Source organism: Euprymna scolopes, chromosome 43 (genome assembly GCF_053919585.1).
Source record: "Euprymna scolopes isolate OS-2025 chromosome 43, ASM5391958v1, whole genome shotgun sequence".
NCBI lineage: Eukaryota > Metazoa > Mollusca > Cephalopoda > Sepiida > Sepiolidae > Euprymna > Euprymna scolopes.
In genome coordinates, this window is record NC_136524.1 from 10,487,345 (window position 1) to 10,499,024 (window position 11,680).

The 11,680-nt window shown below is 35.8% G+C and overlaps 1 protein-coding gene across 6 annotated transcripts in view; it reads left to right on the forward strand.

Annotated features, from left to right (window-relative positions):
• Positions 1-11,680, forward strand: part of LOC145268179 (polypeptide N-acetylgalactosaminyltransferase 10-like) — a gene marked incomplete at its 3' end in the record, with an annotated part of 187,057 nt that overhangs the window by 103,064 nt on the left and 72,313 nt on the right. For all 6 annotated transcript variants that reach the window (XM_080123396.1, XM_080123398.1, XM_080123397.1 and 3 more), the window contains 1 exon segment: positions 8,289-8,367. In XM_080123396.1, coding sequence (XP_079979522.1) covers positions 8,289-8,367 — 79 coding nt within the window.

Genomic DNA, 11,680 nt, shown 5'->3' on the forward strand with positions numbered 1-11,680 from the left:
ACACCCAGGGTCTGCCAGCGGCCATCTTATTGCACCAGGGGATTACCACACTCTTCAGCACATCCAGGTACACTTTGGTGTTGACTTTTAAGCTGACTTCAAAGATGTAAGGTGGCATGATGTGGCCCTCACTTGAAACCACACCAAAGACCATAATCATGGCTGGAAACTTTTTTGAGCTATGCTTTCAAGCGTTGAACTGTCCGGATTTGCATTTTGAGGGTGCTGGCAATGGTCCTGTTGTCATAACTTAGGTCAGTAGAGAGTACAGTGGTGCATTTCTGATCTCGCTCATTGAACATTCTGGTGCTACCAGACGAAATGCACCTACATCGATTTTCTGTTTTTGTTTTCTATTCTCTTTTGTAAAACTTAATTATGTTCTCCAGAAAAAAACACAAGTCCCTTCCCCTCTCCTTTTCCTTCCCTACTTCCCAACCCCATCGGCCCCCTTCCCCCCTTTTTTTTGCCCTGTTGGTAGGGCACTAGAATAAGCAGACTGCCCCCCTGCAGAGGGTAAAAATCCCTCAATGGGGCAACCAGTTAGCCGTGGGTTGCTACCCGTAATGCTTTAGAATGTGATCCTGGTGATTGAGCTAACCTAGATCTGGGTGTATAAAAGTCTAGGCACTGCAACACATTACTTTGGCCCTTACTTCGGCTAGATGGGCGGTTGGAGAGGTTCGATCCGACCAGTCAGCCAGTCACGCCAAGCCCTAGCACTTACACCCAAAGTACCAACTACCACAACAAAGAAATAAACTTAAAGGTACTCCCATCTTTTTTTTTTCTCCCCTACTACAAAAAATAGGCAAACCAAGTAAGTGCTAGAAGGCGGTGGCAAGGGTCAATCAACTGGAAAGACCAGAACTCAACACTCCATCTGAGCAAATGTATTTTTGAGGACATATTGAACAGAAAATATAGTGCTTGAGAACTCCTTACCAAAAGAGTATATCCTCCATGTAGCCCCAACATGGTCAAGGCGAATGGATTTCCTCCTTGCTATGCCCCAATTTTGGACTTCGAGGTGGGTAGGGAGTGTGGTTAATGAAAAATAAATCCCAAAATCCATGGCTGATAAAAACAAATGCACCCCCTCAAAACCTTAAAAGAAAACATTCCTCTGACTCTGACCTCTCAAGCTCAGATGAAGAACAAAAATTAAAAACTAGAAAAACCGTTCGAACTATAGATGAAGGAAACTTCCCATGATTCTTGGTTATCGAATTAATCGAAAATAAAAAAATTGGAAATTTATCACCTTTCCTAATAGAAAAAACAGTATCCACAAAAAGTAAACCAAAAATGATCAAAAAAGCAAAAGATGGAAATTTACTAGTTGAGATAACCAATCTTAGAGATGCTCAATCTCTACTCAAAATGAAGAATTTCCATGAGTACAAGTGCAGTCTTTCCCCATAAAACACTAAACACTTTGAAAGGAGTAGTTAGAAGTTATAAACTATCGCTAGTAGCTGAAGAAGAAATAAAAACCGAATTAGAAAACCAAGGAGTAATCAACCACATCCGCATAAACATAAAAAGAAGCAATAAAATAACAACCAACACATATATATTAACGTTTAACAAACCAACAATCCCTAAAGAAATAAAAATTGGTTACTTAAATGTAAAAGTAGACCAATATATCCCAGCTCCATTAAGATGTTTCCATTGCCAAAAATATGGACATCATAAAGAAGTCTGTAAAGGAATAAAAATATACGGAAAATGCGGCAACAAAGAGCCTGACCACACCGAAGAAAAATGCATAAATGAGGTGAAATGCGCTAACTGCAAAGAAGATCACCTGGTCTTCTCTAAAATATGCAAAACATATAAAAAAGAAAGAAATTATAGAAGTAAAGTACAAGAAAAACACAACCTTTCCAGAAGTCAGAAAAATAGTTGAGACGTACATGAAAAACGACACATATGCTGAGACAACAAAAAATACAACTAAACCATACCAACATAATGAAATACATGATCAATATAGGGAGCTGATAAACAAACTGATTACATTAAATATTAAAGAATGGCCAGAATTTCAAAATAACCTCAAAGAAAAATACTCAAATCTGGGAAACAAAATAGAAATAAGAAATCCAAACAAAGAAAATAATATTCCATCCACAACAGAACCATTAAAAAAATTATCACAGAAACCAACAAAACAACCACCAGAAATTAATAAAAACATAAGCAATGATAAAACAGCAAATAAAGAACGTTCCAGAAAAGAAAAACAAATAATAGACACTGAAAATAGATTCCAAATTCTAGAAAAAATGGAAACTGAAAACACTCTAGATAAAAAAAAAGAAACCAAACACAAGTAATCAAGAGGGAAAAAGAGGGAAAAAATGAACTAGAAGCCAAAACAGCAACATCTCAAGCAAGATCCAGATCGACATCCAGATCCAAACAAAAAAAAAGAAAAAACCCAGCAAAACACTTCACCGAAGACACAAAGTCCAACAAAAGATAAACCCTCTACTTCTAAAGAGATGGAAATAGAGGAAAGCTAAACAGCCTCATAGAAATAAAACACAACAAATCATCCAATGAAATTGTCGTGGAATAAGATTTAACTATAATGAACTTCTTATACTTATCTCACTCTTCAACCCAGCCATTGTTTGCTTACAAGAAACCTTTCTACAAAACAATAACCATTTCAAAACACCGAACTATGAATAATACAACTATTTCCATAACACAGGCCTTCGTGCTAATGGAGGCACCTCAATTCTTGTAAGGAATAACATACCTCAAAGCAATTTCTCTGTCAAAACAAATCTCCAAGCAATTACAACTCGAGTCACATTACACAAAACAATCACAATCTGCTCAATATACCTCCCTCCTCATGAACCAATAAATGAAAATGAACTAGAAAATTTAATAAAACAACTACCTTCACCATTCATTCTTCTAGGAGACTTTAACTGCCACAGTACGTTATGGGGATGCGAAGTTACAAACTCAAAAGGAAACAAAATTGAACAATTAATTAACAAAAATAACTTATGCCTTTTCAATCAAAAAAATCCCACATACTTAAATCCAACAAACGGATCAACTAGTGCCATTGATCTTACCATGTGTGATCTATCAAGCTTCTTGGATTATACATGGAGCACTTACGAAGAACCCTGTGGAAGTGATCACTTCCCTATTATAATTAATTACAGTAACTCCATCCAAAACCACATACCCAGGTGGAACACAAACAAAGCCAACTGGGCCGAATTTAAAGAACTTTGTTCACTAAAATTAATAGAACATCAATTCCAAACAATAGAAGAATTCACGGAAGTACTCATAACAATAGCCAAAAAATGCATACCCAAAAATTCTCCTGGAAAAAAAAAACAAACTATGGTTCAATCCAGAATGTAAAACGGCCATTAGACAGAAAAGCAGCTTTAAGAAAATTTAAAAAACAACCCACAACGAACAACTTAATAGAATACAAACACCAAAGAGCTAAAACTCGAACAATTAAAGAATGCAAAAGATCCTGCTGGCAACAATTTGTCAACAAAATCAACATCACCACTAAACCCAAAACAATCTGGGAAATAATTAGGAAAATAACTACAAAATATAATCTGAATCCAATCAAACACCTTCTCACAAATAAACAGAAAATAACTGATAAAAAAGATATTGCTAACACACTAGCTAAAACCTTTGCCGGAAACTCATCATCAAAACACTACAATAGACAATTCCAAATACTTAAGAAACATGAAGAAAAGTACAAAATAAACTTTAACTCCAAAAACCAAGAGCCTTACAATGAAATCTTCTCACTCAATGAACTAGAAACCGCCATAGAAAAATCCCATAACTCGGCTGTAGGACCAGATGAAGTGCACTACAGCTTCCTTAAAGAAATTCCACCAGAATCATTAAACCTCCTTCTCAAAATTTATAATAAAATATGGGAAACAAAAGATTTCCCAACTTCCTGGAAAAATGCAACAATAATACCAATACCCAAACTGGGAAAAGATACAGAAAACCCAGAAAACTACAGATTAATAGCTCTCACAAGCTGCCTATGCAAAACGTTCAAAAGAATGATTAACTACCGTCTTATATGGTATCTAGATGACAACAAAATAATTTCTAAAATCCAGTGTGGATACCAAAAAAATCGAGGATGTATAGACCAGATCACTGACCTCGAAAATTATATCAGAGAAGCTTTTATCAATAAGGAACACGTAACATCTGTTTTTTTCGATCTTGAGAAAGCATATGAAACTATCTGGAAATGCAGTATCATAAAAGATCTTCACAACATCTGACTAAGAGGCAGATTACCTGAATTCATAAAAAACTTCCTAACAGACAGATCTTTCCAAGTTCGCATAGACTCAACTTTATCAGACCCACAAAATCAAGAAGGAGTGCCCCAAGGCAGCATATTATCAACAACTATCTTTAACATAAAAATCAATAACATTATAAAAGAACTCTCTCCTGATATACATAGCTCCTTATATGTAGATGACTGCTCAATCAGCTACAGATCTAAATACATTCACACTATTGAAAGAAAACTACAACACAACATAAATAAAATTAATAAATGGGCAACAAAAAATGGTTTCAAATTCTCCAAAACTAAAACAAAATGCATCCATTTCTGTAACCAACGCAAACTCCACTCTCACCCAACCTTACAGATTGAAGGCGAAAAAATTCCATTTGTAAACGAATACAAGCACCTGGGAATCATTTTTGACAAAAAACTAAATTTCATTCCACACATCTATCACATCAAAACCAAATGTAATAAAGCATTACAACTCCTACGAGTCATTGCCCATACAGATTGGGGTGCTGACAAGAACACACTACTCAAACTATATAGAGTATTAATTAGATCAAAAATAGATTATGGTAGCTTCATATATCAATCCACCAGAAAGTCATATCTAAAAACCCTCAACACAATATGCCACTTCGGACTAAGATTAGCACTAGGAGCATTTCCAACCTCCCCTGCAGAAAGCCTGTATGCAGAAGCACATGAAACTCCTCCAATACTTAGAAATCAAAACCTTGGTCTAAAATACTACACAAAACTTACAGCCAACCCCACAAACCCAGCACACAATAGCACTTTAAATCCAAACCATAAACACCTTTTCGACCAAAAAGAAAATGCAATCAAAACCTTTGGACTTAGAATAAAATCGATTTCCAAAGAAGCAAGTCTACCCATAACTAAAATTCATGAAACTGTCCTACTCAAAACCCCTGCCTGGAAAATCGTATTCCCTTATATCGACCTAAGTTTAAGTAAATATGAAAAGAAACATACTCATCCAATAACTTATGATAATCTCGATAAAATCAAAGAAAAGTATCCAGACCACACACACATCTATACAGATGGGTCTAAACAAAATAACGCAATAACCAGTGCAGCAATACTCAATAAATCAATCAAAAAACAATTAAACCTCCCAAAAGAAACCTCAGTCTTCAGTGATGAAATACATGCTCTAATCCTAGCTCTCAAACTCGCCTCCAATAACAAAAAAAAAACAATTTACAATCCTTTCAGACTCCCAATCTACTCTAAAAGCGATTAAAAATAAAAAGATGGACAACCTCCTAATCGCAAAATTACTCCAAAAATTAACTGAATTAAACAGTAAAAATAATCATTTTCTGCTGGATACCGAGCCATTCCGGTATTAAAGGTAATGAATTAGCAGATTCAGCAGCAAAAAACGCCTTAAATCTCCCAATCGATACAAATTTTAAAATTCCATACATAGATCTAAAAAGATGTATCAACGCATATACAACAGAGAAATGGCAAACCTACTGGAATGAACACCCTAACAATAAACTTCACGAAATCATGCCAAAAATCCAAAAACAAGAACAAGATACGAAATTAAACAGAAGTTTGTGGGCCTTGGGAAGTGTGGAGCCATCCTTTAATTGCCATTGCTCCCAGGTCCACTCTGACCCAGAGTGGCAGTATCTGTTAAGGTCCTAACTATGGGTTAAATAGAATCCGACTTAAAAAACAAATATACTCCATTAAAAAAATCGTTCCTCAAAATCACTAGATTCGGCATTAAATAACCCACAGGATTAGTGAATCTCTTGACAACGGCTTCCTTTCTAGGGCAATTGCTCTTGACATATCAAAGGCCTTCGACAAGGTATGGCATAAGGGTCTACTTCACAAGATTTCCAGCTACTGTATAACTGGAAATGTTTTCTCAATCATTAAATCATTTCTCTCCGATAGGCTCATAAGAGTAGTGGTAGATGGACAAAAATCGGAGGCCTGCAATATAAATACTGGAGTCCCTGAGGGGTCAATCCTGGGCCCAACTCTCTTCCTGATCTACATCAATGACCTCCCTAAACACATACTTAAATCATTCGTTGACACCTATGCTGATGACACGACCATCTACGGCAACACATCAAAGGCTGTAAATGGCAAAGTTCTCTCTGATTCTCTCTCCTCTGATCTCGAGCGCGTGGTTCAGTGGGAGAACATGTGGCTGGTTACCTTTAATGCATCCAAAACAAAACTCCTATCCTTACATCATCAACGCTCTGATCCCCATCTGGCATCAATTGTGATGAATGGCTCTCGTCTGGGTGAGGCCTCATGTTTTGACAAGCTTCTGGGTTTGACCTTTACTCCTGATCTTAAATGGAACACGTACATCAAGTCTGTTGCCAAGATCGCTGGAAAGATGATGGGATCCTTCTACCGCTCCAGAAGATATCTCACTACTGATGCAATTCTTTATCTATATAAAAGCCAAGTACGTCCAAGGATGGAATACTGTTTCCATATCTGGGCAGGAGCTGCTAAAAACAGCCTATCCTGCCTTGACAGAGTACAAAATAGACTTCGTGGCTTAGTGGGGGATGCCCTTTTCTCTACCCTGCAACCTCTCTCCCACAGAAGAGATGTTGCGAGCCTATCCTTGTTTTATCGTTATTTCCATGGCAGGTGCTCAGCTGAACTCCAATCTCTGGTCCCCACTCGCCAATCTTTCACGAAAAACACCCATCTAGCTGAATCCACTGTGAAAAATTTCCCCCACTCCATATCTGTGCCTAAATCAAAACGCGGATTCCATGAACAAAGCTTCTTTCTTAGAACTGCACGCCTGTGGAACTCTGTTCTGTCTGCCTGCTTCCCACCAGACTACAACTTGGATGTCTTCAAGTCCAACGTTAACAAATTCCTAATGAACTGCCCCCTTAAGTAAACACTTCATCAAATCTCCACACTAACGTAATGTACTTGCAATAACCCTTATCCCTGAGTGTCTTCCGGGCCTTGATAAGTGGTGACCACTGTGTAAAAAAAAAAAACCTGTAAAGGGTTGATATGCCGTAAAACAAAAACAACCAACCAACCATCATTGAACATTGTGTCATTTTCAGACATGATAGAAGCCTGCTATCACTCTTAGGATTTGTACACAGCTTCAATCTATGCCCCCCCCCCGTCAAACTTTCACGAAAAACACTCGTTTAGCCAAAACCACTATCAATAATTCTCCACACGCTTTATCTGTGCTTAAACCTAAATGCAGATTCCATGAACAAAGCTTCTTTCTTAAAACTGCACGCTTGTGGAACTCTCTTCCGATTGCCTGCTTTCCAGCTGATGACAATCTGATTGCCTTCAAATCCAATGTAAACAAGTTCTTGATGAACCGCCCCCCCCAAGTAATCTAATTTACAAAGTTTCCACTACTTATGCTTATTACACTATAATCACATTGATTAATGTATACCCATTAACCCTTATCCTCAAGTGGCCTCCAGGCCTTGATAAGTGGTGATTCCTGTGTAAAAAAAAAAAAATTTAAAAAAATTGGCCAACTAGATGTTCTGCAACAAAAAAAAAAAAACTGGTTTTCAGCAACAGAAATCGAATCATATCATTTTTTTTCTAGGGAAACACTTTTATCATTCTATCCTGTATAAACAGCAAACATGCAGATTCCTGAGTTTGGCAGAAAGATTCCGGAATTCAACATGATACACTTCAAGAAGGTTACATCAAACGAAATGTGGGAAAAAAAAGCACAAGATGAGAATAATAATCCAAATTATCAATCCTCATCTAAAAAATTCAGAAACATTATCTCAATATCTTCACTATTCAGATATGCTTTACATCTCCGATCTATCTCTATTCTCTTACGCTTCTTGCACATGTATAAACAAAATTTGACTACTTTTATTATTTTGTATTTTTGTTGTAGAATGTAGCTGTTTTTGATAAAAATGAAAAATATGATTGGCACAACTACAAACTAATTGAGGAAGACCTTGCTCGCAAAGGTGAGTTTTTTCAAATTTATTTTCTACTAATCAGGGTGACTTGTTAACATACTGTGTGGTCTGAGGCTTCCACACCACTACTGGGCCATTCCTTCAGTAATTGTTGACTAATGCCTTTGCCAATCAAAGAAAGCTGTGCCAGATGCAATCATCCCTTGAATACCCTAAAAACATCACCTACCATCTACTGGTTAGAAGCATAAATTGAATTAATGCCAAAACGAATAAAACTTGTACAAGAGAATAAAGGAAGGCACATTAAGAATAAAATTTATAAAAATCTAAATGTAAATAATTTTTTTATACTTCAAAATGGTTTAAATTGTTTTAATATTGCAGAGCAAAAATAATTGTGGTTTGCTATTGGCACTCAAATTTTTTATGATGCTACAAAATTTTTGACCAGAGTTGTACACAAAACCCATTACAAGCTAATATATTCTGTTTTGACATTGTCTCTGACAAAATATCAACATTTTTTTTCTATTAGGACTCAAGAGCATTATTATTAGTCAAAGCATTTAGAGCAAGCTTTAGAATTTCTGCATTTAGTTTTCAATTTTGGAAGTGTTCGATTCGGGTAAAGAGGAGATAATCACAAAATTTTCTTTGGCAATGAACATAATTCTTTGAAAATAAACTGTTTGTTTGAAACAAAAAGTGCTTGTTAATAAAATTAATTTATTTCAATAAGTGTTCCGATAATTAAGTTTGTTATCAGATTGACAAGAAAGTTCACGCGGTTTTTAACTTTTAAATTTAGATGAACATATCTCAGCTCAAATAAAAATTTATTGATTGAAATAAACACCATCAAAATCAACATGTTTGCACACGCAAAACAAGTGTATTTATGCCAGTAATGTAAAAATCTTGTGTTCTGGTAGCGATGAAGTTGCTGAAGGAGTTTTTGATATTGCTTAGGTTTTCTAAGCATTTCTCACGCCAAAAGTTGTTGATGCTTGAAAAAGTGGTAGTCAGTAGGTGAGAGGTCTGGAGAGTATGGCGGATGAGGCAGAATTTTGTAGCCCAATTCATTCAACTTCTGCAGGGTTGGTTTAGCGACCTGTGGTTGGGCATTGTCATAGAGGAGAATTGGGCCTTCTCTGTTGACTAAGGCTTGGTGTTGTTGTCGAAGTTTCTGATGCATTTCATCCATTTTTTCACATTACTTTTATACCATACTGTTTTTGCCTACATTAAAAAAAAACTGTAATAGATGAGACCAATCGCAGATCACTAAACAGTCAGCATGACTTTCTTTAGGTGCAACTCTGGCTTTTGGGAAGTGTTGTGGAGCTTTGTTGGCATCTAACCACTGAGCTAAGCATTGCTAGTTGTCATAAAGAACTCACTTTTCATCACAAGTCACAACCCAATCAAGAAACAAGTCATTCTTGTTGTGTAAAAGAAGGGAACATGACACTTAATAATGGCGTTTCCTTTGGTTGTCCTTAAATTCATGCACCCATTTATCAAGTATATTTTGTCTTTCCAATCTCACATTACGTCTAATTCAGAAGAAAGTTCTCAAACAATTATGCTTGGATTGGCTAAGACTAAAGTTCTTAATTGATCGTTGTCAGCATCTGAAGGCCAACCACTACACCCATCATTTTCAAGACTCTCCTTGCTGTCAAAAAATTTCTTAAACCACCATTGCGTTGTGGGTTCAGTAGTGGTTCTCGAGCCAAATGTTTTGTTGATATCATAAGCTGTTTCAACAACTTTTTGGCCTAGCTTGAATTCAAATAAGAAAATTGTGTGAATTTGCTTTTTTTTCCATCTTGTATTCAATGTCGTGAAATTGTTTTAAAACGATTAAATAGAGCAAAACACATTCTTAAAAATTACAAATAAAGTAAAATAAATAAAGTAAAAATATAACGAAAACTTATTTGAAAATACATCATTTGAAATCAAAATTAAAAATAGAGCTTTTTTTCTCAACCTAATACTTCATTAATGTATTTATGAATTTACAAAATTTTTTGCAAAAGTTTTGTAGATTTCATGATTTTCTTTACCTGTTTTGAATTGAACTCTTTCCCAAAAAGATCGCTAAAATGCAGAAGTGCTCAATTTATTAACTTTTTTTGACCTTCAATGCTAAATGGCACTTTTTTAACTAACATTTTACAATGTAATATTTTTTAACCTATACAGATGAATTTTTTTAAAAGAAAGATGTTACATACACTTTTGAAGTCTTCAGTTTTGTTGTCCGTGGCACCAGGCAATGCTGGGTGGCCAGGCAACTAATATACTATTTATGTCGCATGTTATTCATCTTAAAAAGATTGGGAGTTTTTTAAAGGTTTTGTCAAAACCAACATTTTTCTTTTCTTTCTTTTAATGAATATAATCTATAGATCGGTGTCGGCTTGTGCTTAAGATTAGTGGGGGTGCTGTTTTAAAAAAATACCTATTGTTTTAATATTGTGTAAAAATAAAACAAACATGAAAAATATACATAATTTATGCGTATGCACACGTATAAAAATACAATAACTTAAAGGAATCCTAAATATATGTAAATATTTTAAATATTTTACTTATTACATTCATTTGAAAGTAAACTCCATTTTTCTTGTTTTAATTTGTGAGAAAAGATTGATAATTTTCTCCTTAACTTCTGAATGACTGCTGAAGAACTTTTTCATCAATTGAAAGCACTGCAAGTGCATTTAGTCTTTCGCAACCCATGGTGTTCCTTAGAAAAGTTTTTATTCTTTTCAGAGTTGAAAAACAACGTTCTGCCTCTGATGTAGTCATGGGAATTGTCAAGATAATTTTTATGAGTTTTGTGATTTCACTAAGAACATCGTTTAAATTGTTTTCCAATTACATCATCAACATTCTAATTCACATTTGTCTTCAATTGAAATGAATGGCTCTCGTCTTCAGGAGGCCTCAAGTTTTGACAAGCTTCTGGGCTTGACCATTACTCCTGATCTTGAATGGAACACGTATATCAAATCTGTTGCCAAGGCCGCTGGAAAAATGGTGGGATCTTTTTATCGATCCAGTAGATATCTCACTGCTGATGCTATTCTCTACCTATATAAGAGCCAGGTACGTCCAAGGATGGAATACTGTTGCCACATCTGGGCAGGAGCTGCTAGAAAGGACTTGTCCTGCCTTGATAGAGTTCAAAATAGACTTCGTAGCCTCGTAGGAGATGTCCTTTTCTCCTCCTTGCAACCTCTATCTCACAGAAGAGATGTTGCGAGTTTGTCTCTGATGTATCGTTATTTTCATGGAAAGTGTTCAACTGAGCTTCAATCTCTGGTTTCCCCACACCAAACTTTCA